General features: G+C 34.7%; 1 protein-coding gene across 5 annotated transcripts in view; it reads left to right on the top strand.

Moving 5' to 3' along the window:
* The window catches only part of AP3B1 (adaptor related protein complex 3 subunit beta 1), a 274,658-nt gene that overhangs the window by 162,834 nt on the left and 93,599 nt on the right, over positions 1-18,225 (top strand). For all 5 annotated transcript variants that reach the window (XM_079916789.1, XM_079916785.1, XM_079916787.1 and 2 more), the window contains exons 16-19: positions 7,111-7,297; positions 8,266-8,396; positions 13,838-13,949; positions 16,736-16,883. In XM_079916789.1, the coding sequence (XP_079772915.1) occupies positions 7,111-7,297; positions 8,266-8,396; positions 13,838-13,949; positions 16,736-16,883 (578 nt within the window). The remainder of the gene's footprint in view (positions 1-7,110; positions 7,298-8,265; positions 8,397-13,837; positions 13,950-16,735; positions 16,884-18,225) is intronic.

Raw genomic sequence — 18,225 nt, 5'->3', positions numbered from 1 at the left:
CAATCCTTATCAAAATACCAATGGCATTTTTTACGGAAATAGAACAAGTAATTGCAGAATTTGTATGAAAACACAAAAGACCCCAAATAGCCGAAACAATCTCGGGAAAGAACAGAGCTGGAGGAATCATGCTCCTTGACTTCAGACAATACTACAAAGCTACAGTAATCAAAATAGTATGGTTCTGTCACAAAAACAGACACATAGATCAATGAACACAATAGAGAACCCAGAAATAAACCCACACACTTATGGTTAATTAATCTATGAGAGAAGAGGCAAGAATATACAGTGGAGAAAAGACAGTCTCTTCAATAAGTGGTTCTGGAAAAACTAGACAGCTACGTGTAAAACAATGCAATTAGAACCTTCTCTAACACCATATACAAAAATAAACTCAAATGGATTAAAGACCTAAATGTAAAACCGGATACTATAAAATTCCTAGAGGAAAACACAGAACACTCTTTGACATAAATCACAGCAATATTTGTTTGGATCCATCTCCTAAAGCAAAGGAAACAAAAGCAAAAATAAACAAATTGGACCTAATTAAACTTAAAAGCTTTTGCACAGCAAAGGAAACCACCAACAAAATGAAAAGACAACCCGCTGAACGGGAGAAGATATTTGCAAATGATATGATCGATAAGGGGTTAATATCCAACATATATAAACAGCTCATATGGCTCAACATCATAAAAGCAAATAATTTGTTTGGAAAATGGGCAGAACTGAATAGACATTTTTCCAAATAGGAAATGCAGATGGCCAGAAAGCACATGAAAAGATACTCAACATTGCTAATCGTTAGGGAAAATGCAAATCAAAACCACAATGAGATATTACTTCACACCTGTTAGAATGGCTGTCATCAAAAAACACACAAATAACAAATGTTGGTGAGGATGTGGAGAAAAGGGAACCCTCATACACTGTTGGTGGGAGTGTAAATTGGTGCAGCCACTGTGGAAAACAGTATGGAGGTTTCTCAAAAAACTAGAAATAGAACTACCATATTCAGAAAGATACATGCATCCCAATGTTCATAGCAACATTATTTACAATTGCCAGGCTATGGAAGCAACCTAATTGTTAATCAACAGATGAGAGAGCCTCATCCACCAGAGGGCAGACAGCAGAAACAAGGAGAACTACAATCCTGCAGCCTGTGGAACAAACACCACATTCACAGAAAGATAGACAAGATGAAAAGGCAGAGGGCTATGTACCAGATGAAGGAACAAGATAAGACCTCAGAAAAACAACTAAATGAAGTGGAGATAGGCAACCTTCCAGAAAAAGAATTCAGGATAATGATAGTGAAGATGATCCAGGACCTTGGAAAAAGAATGGAGGCAAAGGTCGAGAAGGTGCAAGAATCATTTAACAAAGACCTAGAAGAATTAAAGAACAATCAACAGATGAATGGATAAACAAGATGTGAGATATATATATATATATATGTAAAATACAGGGTTGGCCAAAAAGTTCATTTGGGTTTTTCCGTAAGATCTTACAAAAAGCCATAAAAAAGAATAAAAATTTTGCCATTTGCAATAATGTGGATGGACTTGGAGGGCACTATGCTAAGTGGAATAAGTCAGACAGAGAAAGACAAATACTATAAGATATCACTTATATGTGGAATCTAAAAAATACAACAAACTAGTGAATAAAACGAAAAAGAAGCAGCCTCACAGATACAAACTGGTGGTTTCCAATGGGGAGAAGGAAGGGTGGATGGGCAGTATAGGGGTGAGGGAGGTGAGAAAGGGTTGTTATGAGATTATCTGAAATCATCTGTGTGAAACTTTTGAAAATTGTAAAGCACTATAGAATTTAAAGAATCTTGCATTCAATAAAATTTTCTTAATTAAAAAAATTTAAAGAATCCTGCCTAGTCATGAAGTGATGAAATTGATTAGATAGAACACTAGTACTGCTTAGATTTGCCTCTGGTCTATGTTAAGAATTTTATGTAGTTCTCCTTCCTTTACCAAATGCATTTGCCAGTATCCTTCTGTTTAAAAATTACAACTATGTGGAACCAATTTTAAATGCTGAATTCTGTATACTTTTTTATATTCCTTAAACTGATATATATCTAAGCTGATTTTAGGACTATATATATATTTTTTGATAGGACTATAATTTAAGAGACCTTTTTTTATTATTTTGTGCTGACCTATATAATATTTAAAGAAGGCTATTGTTTGAGCAAATATTTACCAGTTTATTACTTGACAGAGTATTTAGGTAAAAATATGATGCCCATATTTTGAGACGGTTTTTTTAAATAATGGATTTCTCAATAATTATATGGCATTCCCCAAAATTCATTTTTCCTATGTCACAGTGACTTAGAGTTAATCCAAAGTAGTTGGTGTAAATAGTGTCTGGATGGCATTGACCATTAGTTGGTACCAGAAATGATTCCTTAAATCTAAGCAGCAAAATAATAATAAGACAAAAATTTAATACATAGCTATATATAAGCTATTGAGTATTTCTGTTATTTATGGTACATTTTGTTATTCTCTTTGCTTGTCTTGTATAATTTTATGAATAAAATCCATTTAAATTTACTATTAAACATCCCACCTGGGTTTTTTTGTTGTTGTTCTTTGGTTTTTTTCCGGCTGCATTGGGTCTTTGTTGCTGTGCGCAGGCTTTCTCTAGTTGTGGCGAGCGGGGGCTACTCTTCGTTGCGGTGCGCGGGCTTCTCATTGCAGTGGCTTCTCTTGTTGAGAAGCACGGGCTCTAGGCGCGTGGGCTTCAGTAGTTGCAGCGTGCGGGCTCTAGGGCTCAAAGGCTTCAGTAGTTGTTGCACACGGGCTTAGTTGCTCCGCAGCATGTGGGATCTTCCTGGACCAAGGATCGAACCCGTGTTCCCTGCATTGGCAGGCAGATTCTTAACCACTGCACCACCAGGGAAGTCCCTCCATGTTGTACTTCTAACCTCTGCCATGGTTTTGTCTAGTGACCTGTAAGATACAAGTGCAGTGAACAGAGATTTCATTTTAAAATGTGAAACATTTAAATTGGAAAGACTTTGACTTTCTTTTCCCAGTCTTTTTGAGATGCAACATGACTAACCTCTCCCTTTAGAGCAGCATATAGGATGTGTGCTGATAAAATGAAGTGTGCCCTGACGAGGCAGGTATGAAAAGCTAAGTCCTTCGCTTTTCTAGTGGTGGTGACATAAGTGTTTAAGTGTTTTATCTGATGGTAACTTGATGACACAACAGGCAAGTTGTGTCATGGCCTGTGCAAAGCATGAAGCTCCCAGCTGTCAGTGGATGGAGTAAGAGGAAAACATGGGAAGTTAGAGGTTGGTTGTGGATGAAATATGTGCAGGAGGTAGAGACAGAACAATCTTGCTATAGGCCATTAAAGAGAGTGCTCAGAGCACTCTCACTACAGTAGTTTTGTCATTTATTGTGTACGGTAAATCTCAAAACCTATTTATTATTTGCCAGTTATTGTTTTATTTTGTTATAAATCCAGCAGCAATAAATTCTTAAAACTTGAAGTGTACAATTAATGAAGAATGAAGAACTGAATTTTTGTGTATCATTATTTAGCATGCACAAAATGTTCATCAACTTTTACCATCCACCATGAAAATCATAGTGATATAAATCTGCTAAAACAGGATCAGCATCTACTTAAAAAGTTGGGAGGTATTTTAGGAAGACTAAGCCTCAAGATGACAATTTAATGTATACAGGTGCCAAATATATTTACATGTCTCTGTGAAACATGATCTCATATAGATCAAATAACTGTTTTTTAAAATTTAATTTTGTTCATTTTTTATTCAAGTTTTCTTTTGCACTTATGAGAAATGAAGCAGTAATGGTTAATGTATTTCTCCATTAGCAGAAAAAGGACCTGAATGATGCTGGTTTTCAAATAGAAAAGCAATTAATTCCAATAATAGTTTGACCATTTTTACTCAAAGCTTTTGTACATTTCTTCTGTCAGTGTAAATGGAATCAAAGTAAAGCTTCTGGAAGTTTATTCTGTCAAAATCGCCGTAAATGCTGTTGTAAATTTAAAAGCCCCAATGTGGCTTTCACTGAACGGATGTTGTCATGGTAAAATCAACGTTCTTATTAAATTAAGAAAACTGTGGAACAGAAATATTTTGGGAATTGGTTGTGGTGCATGCATACTCACTCTGCTTATTCTACCAAGTGAAATAAAACTATAATGGTCAAAATTACTGATATTTGATATGTGTAGTTTAACTGAACTACAGGATTCTTGTGATGAAGCTAATATTGAAAAAGCATACTTAGGCATGACACCACACACTCTCATACGCAATTCTTTTTGCTGCATGTGACCAGTGGGATTTTAGAAATGTGATTTTATGAAAAACTGCTTTGTAAATTAGCCTGTGTTCGATATTGGCTTTTTTGCCCGGGGCGGGTGGGTGGAGGAGTAGATTAAGTGAAACTTTTGTGTATTGGTTAGACTTTGATTCAAAATCATTTCGAAATCTTTAAAGTGTTTATCAGGTAGAGCACCAAAAACCTTCAGCTTTTGAAAATTTTAGCAAATAACAATTCTTAGAAACAAATCTTGCAAACAGGAAGACATTGAAATGTATCCCTATAAAAACGAAGGAAGAACTGAACAAATTAAGTGGTAAGAGCTAAAAATTTATTTTAGAAGTTCTATCATTTGCAGTATCTCAACTATGGTGAAGACTTTTTTGATGGAACTCCTATTTTTGTGGTTAAGTTTATATTTTTATTAGAATGAAATGAAATCGAGGAGGCAGTTGGTTTTGCATTATCTAAATTTGATGAAATTTTTGTTTACAGTATAGAAGAGAATTATTTAAAAGTTTTATCTCATAAAGATAGTTTTATTGAGTGGAGGGGGGAAAGTTAAATATCTAGGCTTGAAATATTTACAGATTTTAACATAAAAGAAAGCATTGAGAATATCCTTGTATTCAACAGAGTTTTCTCTGTACTTACCAGATCATTCGTTTGATCTGTAAAGAAGACATTTTTTTCCATTAAAAATATTATGTTCTATAGAGAAGAGTAAGTTGCAAATGTCAACATTTTCATATTTGGTGATCATAAAATTCAGTTTTGAAGAAGATTGTAGGCAATTTTATTTTCTTTAATTTAAAAATAATAAGACCATATAAAAATATGTTCTTCAAATAAATACCAATGATTTGGTTTTAGAGATAGAGCTAAGAAATTGATTAAAGTATATGAATAAATACATATCTGAGTGAAAAGTATTCTGCTTATGTTTTTAATGCATCATTGAACATGGATATGAGTTTATCTTTTAGAATTTTATTTTTGAAAATACATTTTTGGTAGAACTGTTTCATAACCTACCAATATAATAAAACAAGTTTTACAGTCAATAAATACATATTATAGAAATTACATAATTTTAATTACTTAAAATTTTCTATCTCAGTTTCAATAGTGTCTGTTGATATTTTGAAATAATTTAATTTCCTAAACATTAATTTCAGGGATCAGAAATAAAAGCAAGATGAATCAGTCCACTAACTCAAAAAATTATTTCGATGAATAGACTTATTTTCTTTTTCTGATTTATTTTAGTTCCATATTCTAAATCTCAACACTCAAAAATAGACTTTAGAGTTAACCTAGTTATAGATTCTCACTCTACATTTGAGGAAACTAACAGCTGGGTGTATTTTTCCCAGGTTATCCCAGCAAGCTGATTACACAGTCCAGTGTACAACACTTCCTTTTGACCTGTATTACTCATTTGGTGACTCTTTTGCTAATCGTCCTTAAAAATCAGTCATAGAATTTTTCTTACCTGAGGTTGAACCAACATGGTCTAATAATTAGTGGATAGCAGTAGTTGGTAACCAAATTTAGAATAGCTCTATTAACATTTTTCACTTGTATTTTTTGTAGTTCTGCTTTAGTAAAACTAGGTTAATCGTTTTTAAATAGATTATTACTGAAAGAAGGTTGCTTTTTATCCAAATCAATTATCTTAACGAATTAATATTGTAAAAGTTTACCACACCATTCCTGTACTTTGGCTTATTGTTATAGAACTATCTTTAGCTTTGCCTGACTTCATTGATTTTATTTTTTTTAATCCACTTCTAATGTCTGTAAAATGTTCTAATGCAGATGTTTATTTTTTCCATGTATTATGAATCCTATTTATAGTTAGAATTGTATGTGTGTAACCTTCTAAATTAAAATTATGCTTTTTCAATAAAATAACTGGAGTTTAAAATACAAACCTATTTTGTTAACATTTCAATTTTGGTTTAATTATTATTAAAATTATCTCAATATATGTTAATGTAGTACATTCAGAAATTGACTTAGGAAATCTTATTATAGTGTAAAAGCTGCTATAATAAGTTGTTCCCTAACATAAATAAATAAATGACCAATATTACCAGAGGCTATAAGCAACATGGGGAAAAAAATGGAAGTCTTTTATCCTAGTTTTTAGAGGGCATCAGCAGCTTGCTTTTATGAAAAAGTAACAGCTAAATGCACTGCAAATAATTTGCAGTAATCCAGTTCAGTGATTCATGTGTCTGCTTTAATGGGTCATAATTCAGGGTAAAGTAACTGAGTGCAGTCAGAGTGCAGACACTGCTTATGCCAGGGACAGTATCTCTTCATAAAACACACCTCAGGAGAAGCAGTTTGCCAGCCCCCTAATACTCTCTGATGTTTTGATGTCCTGCATATTTTTCCGATTAAGTTTTGAGTGCCATGTTTTTAGTTGTATTTCCACATTCATTATTCTCACGTAGACCCTTCAGCGGGTTTGCCATATATGATTATTTTTTTAATGATGCCTTTCTTTCCACTTCAGCAGTTTAATAATCTAGCACATGGCTGCTTCTCGGTACTCAGCATTCACCTCCCCAATACTGAAGAGGACATGTGCTTTGGCTTCAGAATTCCATTTGCAGCGTTAGAAATGCATATTCCCTATGGAACAACATTTGTTTGACATAACCATTCATTTTTATTACCTCTTTAAATATGTTTATCCAGAGTTATCAATAATCATAAATAACTATTCTCATCTTGTTCTGTTTTTTTCCAACAGACAAAATTGCTTACCCAGTACATATTAAATCTCGGCAAGTATGATCAAAACTACGACATCAGAGACCGTACAAGATTTATTAGGCAGCTTATTGTTCCGAATGAGAAGAGTGGAGCTTTAAGTAAATATGCCAAAAAAATATTCCTGGCTCAAAAACCGGCACCACTGCTTGAGTCTCCTTTTAAAGGTACTATTATCAGAATATACCTGCAAAATATTTGTTGTCTAAAAAATTACGACATTATATCCCATTTCTAACCTGTTTAAAATTTATCTCTTAGAAAATATGTGATTAGCATATGTAAATATATAAGAACAGTGTGCTTTCTACTCATTCATCTGTTCTCCAACGCAAGCTTTATAGTAGTTCATGTTTTTATAGACCTTATTTACCTAAAGAATTTCAATCTTCTGATTTTATTTTTATTCTAACCAGATGACTTGGCTGAACAGTAGATAAAAGCTGTGTTGTTCTTGCAGACATTGACTTCATCTCTGTTTTAAATAGATAGCTTTGTTTAATAAGGAGTATATAATTCAACTTAATACTTAGTTGTTATTAAATAAATATTCTGTGTACACTAACATAAGCTTTTCCAGGAAGAATTATTTCATAAAAATATCCCTTTATATTTGTTTGCTTTTCAAAGATGGAAGTTGACTTATTTTCCCCAGCGTTTTAAAAGGAGTGTTTATTTTCTCAGTTTAACAAGTAGCCATTACAGTGGGAATCAAATGATTATATACTTTGGTTTTCATATAGTTTCTTATTTAATGTTGTAAAGCGATAAAAAGCAGTTCAGTTTTGTAGAAAAACTTAAAATTCTGAATGTGTTTGTGGCAAGACATGTATATGGATTGTTTAACTGTGCTGTCATTCTTAATATTCACAGTAAAGTAATTTTTAGAGAAGCTACATATCAGAGCAACACCTCTAAACACACTGACTGATTAGCTTTTTTATTGACCATTATGGGGGAGATTATTATAATCTATGGACTGAAATCAGTTTTTTGACCTATGAAGAGCTTCCTAGTTTATATTTATTCCTTGACATTTGAGGTAATGTGCCAATTACCTTGAGCTCTGATTAGGATTGTTCTCTGTTATATACAGCTCATATTGTTTATTTTATATTTTCCTCTATTTTAATAGGTAGGGATCATTACCAGCTTGGCACTTTGTCTCATACTCTCAACACTAAAGCTACTGGGTACCTGGAATTATCTAATTGGCCAGAGGTGGCGCCTGACCCATCAGTTCGAAATGTAGAAGTAATAGAGTTGGTAAGTTGACCTTTCTGAAATTAATTTTGTCAAGCAGTGGGAGATTCTGGAATAACTATTGTTTTATATAAAAGCTTTTTTGGTGGATTGAAAATTGCTCTGGTATTTCTAAATGTAATGTGTTAGACATATCTTGCTGCTATGGGAAATAAATATTGTAGTATTCCTATGTCATTGTACATGTACTGTTCCTTTTCTTCAAGGAAATAGAGAATGGAATTCTCTGCATCAGTGCCACCCACATTTGTGGTATTGCATTTGTAGTTGTGTAGATTCAATTTCTAAGGTATTTAGTTTCATTGGGTTGAGCTTTTCCTACTTAGTTTAGAGATTCGTAAGCTTCCTGTTAATGTTTTCTAAATCATTTTTGCTGTCTCTTCCAGAAAAACCATACAAAGTGTTCTTCTCGATTTTCTGATGAACCTTTTTTACGTGAAGCCTAAACATAAATAGGAAGCATCATGTACCAAAAATGTCCTTACACAAGGTCACAATTAAAATGAATAATATGTTGCTTTCACGTTAAAAAAAAAAAGCTCTCTATATAAATAACCTTTTCCTAGATCTTTAAAACATGTTGTCCACTAAAGTAAGAGAATTAGTGTTCTTTCCTAGTATTATCTCTTTCTTTCTTACATAAACAAGAGAAATAAAGAGAGGGGTCTTATGATTGTCTTTAGAGATTGATTATGTGAAATATATCTGATACTTTTTTAAGTAGAATTAATAAAAAAGAACAGTTAGGTATTACATCCTGGATGCTTTTCTGGTAGAACACATATTTTGAACTAGGATTCAGATAACCAGTCTTTCTCACTAATTCCTATGAGAAAGTCAGTTAATCTTCTTGCCTAACTTTTCCATATACAATGGAAAAAAAATATTACTTTAAATAGAAGAATTTCTGTAACAGGCATAGCTTTTTTTTTTTTTTGCCACACTGCACAGCTTGCAAGATCTTAGTTCCCCAACCAGGGATCGAAACTGGGCCACAGCAGTGAAAGCATCAAGTCCTAACCACTGGACTGCCAGGGAATTCCCCAGGCATGGCCGTTTAATTTGATTCTTTTGAGAAATATGTTTCTCTTAACTACACAAACTTGTCTGGCTTTGGAGTGTGGCAAGAGCAATAACAGCTGATAATGGCTCCATTTAGCAGACCCTGGAGTATACTTTGATAGTTCTATAAACATGATCTTGTTTAAACCTCATAATGATTATAAGTGATGGTTATTGTTATTCCCATTTTGCAGATGATGAAACCAAGGTTCAGAGAACTTAAGTAAATTGCCCAAGTTCCCATAGCTAGTAAGTGATGGAATTGGGATTCCAACCCTTATCTGAGTCCATTGTTCATTCTCTTACTGCATTTTATCATGTAACATGAGGAGAGGAAGCTTGAGCTTGTTTGCAAATCTGTACTATCCTTAGTATTTAACACCACTGTTTTCATGCTGTGACAAATTCTCTCTATTTAGAGATGATTTTTTAAATTATAAAACTTATTAAAAACAAGTTGCATGCTCCTCCTTGCAACTAAGTTTGGTGATTTCCCCTCAAATCTACATACTAGGGGCTTCCCTGGTGGCGCAGTGGTTGAGAGTCCCCCTGCCGATGCAGGGGACGGGTTCGTGCCCTGGTCTAGGAGGATCCCACATGCCGCGGAGCGGCTGGGCCCGTGGGCCATGGCCACTGAGCCTGCGCGTCCAGAGCCACAACAGTGAGAGGCCCGCGTACCGCGGGAAAAAAAAAAAATACATACTACTCTTAAGTATTCTTCAAAAAAATTGGCTTACTTGTGAAACTTTTGGTCAGGTGCCAGAATAAAAAGAGCATGTTCTTTGTTATGATTCTTTCACAGAAATACTGTCTCTCCTAATTTCTTATGTCTGTTTGTTGTTTTTATGGTTCTGTCCTTTTTCATTGTTGGGTACATGATGTTTTGGTCCAAGTAGAATCATCCTTTTATCCTACCCCCGCTTCCGCCCTATCCTTCCTCCTTGCTGCCCCAATCCACCAAAAAAAAGTAAAATAAAAATAGTTTGTCATCTCAGAAATTAATAACAATGCCATGCAATTTAATTTGGTCTCAGCAGTACCCTTATATTGGCTGATAGATTGGTTGGTTGGCTGGCTTCTTCTATTTTCATGTGCTCTTCTAAGCATTAACTATCTTATAGGGACAGTACTTAAATAACCTATTTTCTTATATTCATTTCACCTGTCCAGTTCAACAGATGCAAATTGATTTCCTTTTCATTTTGCTGACTACATTGTGAAAATTAATAATTGGTAGCTTATTATGGAGGATAATTATAATTGATAGAACTTGGTTGGAAAAAACTGTTACTCTCCGTTGATGCCATGCAGAAAACCGTTTCAGTCTGTTGGTCTCTGGACATACTGACTTAAAATTATACTATAGAGACTCAAGTAAATATAAAAATAATGCACATAGTTTATTATAAGATGCAGCTGCAACAATGCAGAAAGTACTGTTCACATAGTCTTTCATTCTACCTCACCCCTCTAAAGTCCCGTCAATGTATTTCATGCACGTAGTACATATGTTATCCTAGTTTTACTATAAAGTGATCTTACAGGGTCACATCTTGTTACTATGAAATATAACTTAGTAAGAATAATGGCCTAGGCTTAGATAATCTGATATTTTAATCAAAACAACATGGGGCTTCCCTGGTGGCGCAGTGGTTGAGAGTCTGCCTGCCGATGCAGGGGACACAGGTTCGTGCCCCGGTCCGGGAAGATCCCACATGCCGCGGAGCGGCTGGGCCCGTGAGCCATGGCCGTTGAGCCTGTGCGTCCGGAGCCTGTGCTCCGCAACGGAAGAGGCCACAACAGTGAGAGGCCCGCATACCGCAAACAAACAAACAAACAAAAAAACCATGAAACCTAGTCCATTGACACTAGAAGTCACTTTGCATTGCATACTACCATTTCCAGGATATCAGATATGATATATATTTATGACACCAGTAAGCTTTCAAGATTCTTTATAATTTTTTTTTGCTTAGTTCTAGAAAATTCTTTTCTCCCCAGTTACAGAAAAACTGTCTTTTGCATATCAAGGGTATTTTGCTTTAAAAACACATCTACTATCAGTTACTATCAGTATTTTATCCTACATAGGAACTTTCAAATTAGTGCCTTGCTATTTTCCTCCTCTCTTTTCCCTGTTATTTCTTTTGCTTAGAATGATACAATTATCATAGTCATAAAAGACCATAACAAAAAGTAAAATATTTTTATTGTTAGTCTTTACCCTTTAAAACCTAAAATTCCATGAATAGAGAGTCCATGACCATGTCAAACTAATATACCCCTTTGAGCATAGGAGCCTGATTTTCCTTATATGTTGACTCAGTCTTACCCTGAAAGCCATAGTCTAATTAAGTAATTTTTTTTCCTATAAATTGACTTTACACACTTTTTACTAGCCTTCAGAAAAATATTACTTGTTTGGATTTAAGAAAAATATGAACTTCACTGTTCACTAAATATAGGAGAAATTTGTTTATAGAATACTATCTTTATTTGTAACTGGAGGACAGAGCATTTTAAATATACATAAAAAAAGAAAGGAATACTGCTGATCTTATGTTAGTATCTTATTCAAATATATTTGAGTAATTTTTACTTATTTTTCTATTATTGTCCAGATAGTAGTTTTCCAAGTCACTGAAGCTTATCCTTTTAAGCAACATATCTTAAGCCCATAAGCCCTCTAGATCAGTGGTTTTCAAACCTAGCTGTACACTATAATCATACAGAGCTCTTTAAACAAAACAAACCTATGTCAGACCTGCACCAGACCAATTAAATCAGAATCTTAGGAAGTGAATCCCAAGCATTAGCTTTTTTAGTATTAGTATTTTTATTTTTGTTATTAGTATTTTTAAAAATATTCTCAGGTGATTCTGACATATATCCAGTGCTGAGAACCCCTCTTGAACAAGAACCTCTATCCTACTATAAATTTTTTTACAACAAAATGTTACTCTAGCAGGCTAGCACATAGTAGAGGCTCAAAAGTGTGATAAATAAATGAGTCTTAACCGTTCTTGACCTTTTAAAAAATATACATTTTCTTGCCCTTTAAAAGAGAGTGTATGAAGCATGATTTAATTTTTTCTTAATGAATCAAAGTCACACTTATGAAAAAATTTTCTTTTACTTTAGTACACTGTATTAAAGTTTTTAAGGTGCTATCACCCAACTAATGATCACTGTGCCAGACACATTTAAGGTATATCCGTGTACAAAATATTCAAACATCTCTGCTCTCCAGAAGCTGACATTCTAGCAGGGATAGACTGACAGTTAAATATACAAATTGTATACAGTAGTATGTTAGAAAGTAATAAGTGCTGTGACCAAAAAAAAAGACTAGAGCAAAGGAACATCAGAAGTACCAGGCATGGGAGGTTGGAATTTTAAGTAGAGTGGTCCTCCCTGAGGTGGCATTTGTACAGAGAATTGAAGGAGGTGAGGGAATGAGCCACGCAAGTCATGTTGGGGGAGGATATTGGCAGTAGGAACAGCTTTGGGGAAAGGCCTGAAGACGGGAGCATGCCTGGGGTGTTTGAAGACACTGTAAGGAGTGGCCGGAGGGGAGTGGGCAGGAGGGAGAGCAGCCGCAAGAGGACCAAGAGGACCTCAGGCACGTAGGGCTGAGCAGAGTGCTGTAAGAACTTCATTTTTTCTGAGTGAATGGGAGGCCTTTTGCAGCATTTCAGACAAAGAGGGACTTGACTAGAGTTAATCAAATCATTCTAGCTGCTGTGTTGAGCCAGCTTGGAATGGGGGATGGGAGGTGGGCATAGATACAACGCAGCCGGTTAGAGACTGTTGTAATCCGGGAGAGAGAGAGCTCTGACCAAGGTGGTGGTTATAGGCTTTCTTGATGCATTAGATGTTTAGGATAGAAGAGAAAGACAGAAGCCAAGATTCTGTCTTGATAGAACCCCAAGGTACCCCAGGGTTCAGGCTCTTGAGATGGTATGGGCTATTTATTGCCTACACTAAGTATTTTCTTTCTTTTTTTCTTTTACCTCAGTATCAAGCTGTGAACTTGAATTTCTTACTGCTGTTACTATGTCTGCCTCTAATTGCCCTCATCTCTTCTAGACTGTCTTACTTTAGTTTAAATCTTCTGTAGACCAACGAATACACAAGTGTTTAAAATCATATGTTAAAACAAGGTTGTTGATCTAACATAATAGGCTCTGAGTGAGAGTTTATGTCCCTCTTCTTAGGGGTAAAGGGGAACAAACCAGTGTCAGGATTCTCAGAGTTGCCTTCTCTGTTGCGGCTTTAAACTTCCTTCTGGGTTCACAGAGTATTCTGAATGACTAGTTTACCTGAAGACTGAATCCCTTAATGAGAATTCATTGATATTTACATTTTTTTTTTTTAATCAGGCAAAAGAATGGACCCCAGCAGGAAAAGCAAAGAAAGAGAATCCTGATAAGAAATTTTATTCTGAATCTGCGGAGGAGGAAGAGGACTCTTCTGAGAGCAGCAGTGACAGTGGTGGGGTTTTAATTCATTGAAAAACATTGTTCACTATAGCTTATATGCTGTGCTTCCTATAGACCAATAAGGCCTAGAACATAATATTCAACAAGCTGGTTTAAATGAAGTTTATACCATTACAATAATTCCTTTCACTTAACATATCACTGTTTTCAAAGTAATTTCTAACGCCTTTTCATTTGACATTGCCTCTTGGACCCACAACTAATAAATGATAGAATTGAAACGGGAACGCATGCTTTTCTGAATTCTAACCCACACTGCCTGTGATATTCATTAGCATATTGAAAAATGTAATTTTATATTTGATAAGCTTTAGTGGGGCCTTTAAAAGTAACTTTTCTTTTGTATTGGGTTGGCCAAAAAGTTCATTCGGATTTTTCTGTAAGATGTTACAGAAAAACCCAAACGAACTTTATAGCCAACCCCCAATAAAATGTAAAGTTTATTTTTAACCTTGAGCAGTCTGTTCTTATCCATTTTTTACTCTTTTACTTCTACATGAAAGCTAAAATTAATAAATCTCTTGTGTATTATAAAGAAACGAAGAGCTAAAAAGATTGAGGGCAACCACATGCAATGAAAAAAATACTAAACAGGAAGGATCTAGAAGTCCTGAGTTTTAGCCAGGCAAATCGAATAAGGCACTTACCTTCTCTACATCTGATAAATGAAGGGGTAGAGTTAGATGCTTTCTAAGTCTCTTCAATACTGAAATTCTGAGTGATTTGCATAATGAAGTATATATAGGAGTTACATACTCTTATTAACAGTTAGCCCAGTAAACTTATCTGATCCAAGACCAAATGACATCTCTTTCTTTTAAAACCTTTATTCCTTGGGAAGCCAGGGCTGCTCACTAATTACTTGGTCATCCATTACTTGACATTAAGGTAATTCATTCATTTTTTCCTCTGTTTCCCCTGTCAAAATCTTTGTTTTCAGTATCCGATAAGTTAATCTGTGGTGTATTACCTTCTGAAGTAATATGCTGAAAAATGGGGGAAATTACTTCAATCCAAAGAGTTAATGCTAAAAAATATGGAATTTCAGGAATGATATAGACCATTGAGAAAGACATGTTGTGTAGTTGAGTGTTTCATATAGATATTTGTCTCCATCCCATTTATTCACAAGCTCCTGTCTGTTTAGAGTCTAACCTTTTTCAATACATATTTGAAGTATTCCATTAACATTATGGCTTTTCATGGGATTATCTGAGTACTTATAATAGGGAGTCATGTCAGAGTTCCATTCTGGTTACCAGAGGAAAGAGAGAACTTTTCTCATTAGAAGTTACCAGCTTTTTTCAAGTGAGCATGCCTTCTTGAGGATAAATGAATTTCCTCAAGGATTTACCTAACTTGAAAATTTAAATAAACAGTGCCTGAAGTGAACTGGACCCAGATTCATGTTGAACTCCCATGTAATAACATGAGAAAGTAACTTAGATGCTATACTTTCTTATTTATTTATTTGTTTATTTATTTATAGCATAAACGATTTATCTAAGTTAATATGTACGTGTGCTTAACTTAGATATCACAACAAATTCAAAATGTTTTTATTCAACAGTTTTGTTTTGCCTTTGTAAAGTTTGGGTAAAATAAATTTTGCTCTCTGTAAAAGCTGATGATAAAGAGTGCCTTACCATGAGGCAGGCACTGTTGTGTCCTCATCACCTTTACGTGTTTCAAATCATTTAATCTTCACAACAGCTCTTTGAAGTAGCCTTTGCTGAAAGGAAAACTGAGACCCAGAGAGGCTGAATAACTTGCTCAGTCTTACAGCTTGGTACACGGCAGGGCCAGGGTTTGAACTCGGACATTCCAGCTTGAGAACTCATGCTTATAACCACTTCAAGCTGTTCCAAAAGAATATAGGCACTCCTAGCTTTTCGCTGTGATACATGAATTAATCCTCATAGAGTAGCTATTATTTACCTATTAGAATACTGTTTTAATTAGAGGTTACATTCCTTCCTGAGGACATTTCATCAGATAGATCATAGGCCAGGACAACAGTTTGTCCTCTTATCTAGGATACAACTCTGCACCTATAATCATTTCAACTAGTAAAAAAATTATGCTTCTTGTTTAAAATACACATAAATATACTATATGTATCACTTCTGCAAAGAGCCCTAGTATACCATAATTTATTCATAAAACATTTAACTATATAGTGCCTCAGTGTAACTTTATCATTTCTTTGACCTACGGAAGACTCCTATACTAGCTAAAATAAGTGCTTTTTAGGTAGTGATGTTGCTTTATTGCCTTTGAATTTAGGAATTTTTGAAGATGATTTGAATGACTCATTTCTCTCGCAAAATTGGTTCCTAAGAAAATTCAACAATCCCTTCCTTTTCTCTAAATAAAATTTCTCATTATAAGTAGAGGAATTAAAATTATTTCTTATTCTTATATCATGCTCATAATCATTCTTTAAATAAAAAGTTTTTGCCATAGCTAAAATACTTATGGGTTTGAAGAGCAAGATAGGCTCACTTTGGTTTAGTTGGTTGATCTTTTCTTTGCCTTTCCCCACTCACTAGCAGAGTGCCTTCTCTGTGCATTGGAGTCCCGCCATGCTTACCCTGCCGCAGGGTTCAGGAGTCTAAGTGACCAGAGGACAGAAATAGGAAATGTGGAACACCTGGGGTCCACTAAACTAAAATTCAGCATCTGGTTTCATTTGTGATGAATGTTGACACTTACTTGTGTCCTTATGTATAATTAAATGGCTATAAATCAAGGAGCATCTGGATATCTTTTTTTCAGAGAGTGAATCTGGAAGTGAAAGTGGGGAACAAGATGACGAAGGAGACAGCAGTGAGGACTCCAGTGAGCACGAGAGTGAGAGTGGAAGTGGGTCAGAGGCAGAAAACAAAAGAGCAGCCAAGAAGAACTCCAAAACCAAAGGAAAAAGGTGAATTATTTTGTCAGAATTTCCTTCAAAAACATTCTTTGGTCTTTTCCCCCGGTCTAACATTGAGTGAGAAAATAAGTGTGTGTGTGGTTTTTTTTCCCAAACAGATTTTAAATCTTGTAATATTAATTTAAAATACTAATTCATATTATTCTCTTACTTGTAATGCTCAGTTTTCATTTTGAACTTGAAAAAATCTTGGGGTTACATTTTGAAAATTGGTGTAACCTTGGAAGGCTGAGTTAAGTGATCAAGCAGACGGTATGAAACACTTAATTACCTTTTGAAGCAATTTCGCTGAGGGTGAAAATTAAATCCTTCAACACTTTGCCATTATGTAACTAAGACAATTGATTTTTCTAAATAATGTTATATTAAAAAGATTATGATCCAAATATTAGAGTCAGGGGCTGTGAAGGAAGACGGTCATAAGATATTTAAGTGTTAGCACTTTTTAAGATCTCCCATTATCAACAACATTATCATGTATTAAAGTGTCATTAAAATTTTGAGTAATTGGGGCCGATACCTTGGATTGTCTGAGTCTGTTTTCCCCACTGCTGTCAGCGAGTGGCCTCTGCAGACACGATGGCCCTTTCCCTGGGAGCCTGCTGCCCGCGCACTTGACGAGCTTGCAGCCTAGCTCAGTCTTGGCTGACAGCACTGATTGGGGCGCAGTACGCTCTCTGCTCCTTTTATTACAGACAGTAATTAAAGCAGCTCGCCCTGCCACTTCCATAACAAACACAGCATAATGCTCTAATTATGACTTTATTAATTTAAGTCAGGATTTAATGATTTTAAAAGTGATTTATATTGTTTTTCCTGTTCAGAACAAATGAAATCTGTAGGTTAAATTAATACAGGCTTTTCATCATTGCAAAGTTAAAAAGCTAGTTACCAGTAAATTCTTTTCATTAGATTAACATCTGAAACTCTAAGCAGTAAGGTAAACAATAATTACCCATCAAAATTGAGTGATGCAAAGCAAAATAACACTTTTACCTTCAAAATCTTATCTTAAAGGCTAGAAGTTAAATATATTCAGAATCATTCACTTGTTGCAGCAAGTGAGTTACTTGATTTGTAGTAGCCTTTTCTTAGAGAGAAGTTCTGTGCTTCTAGTTTAATATCAGAATATCTATAATTACATAGTTTATAAAAAGTGTCTTATTTCTTAGAAAGGGAAGTTATGTTCAGTGCACTAAATATCCTTTCCAATAGCAAAAGTCAATATACTAGAAATTTATAATCATAAATTGTATTAGTTTCATTCTTTTTTTCTTCAGAAATAGACTCTTTTTTAACCCGTTTGAATTTTTAAAAATTGTTTATTATACGA

This window comes from Stenella coeruleoalba (assembly GCF_951394435.1).
Source record: "Stenella coeruleoalba genome assembly, chromosome: 3".
In the NCBI taxonomy this organism is placed as follows: Eukaryota; Metazoa; Chordata; class Mammalia; order Artiodactyla; family Delphinidae; genus Stenella; species Stenella coeruleoalba.
Note: the sequence above shows the minus strand (reverse complement) of the source record. Positions and strands in the feature narration are given on the sequence as shown.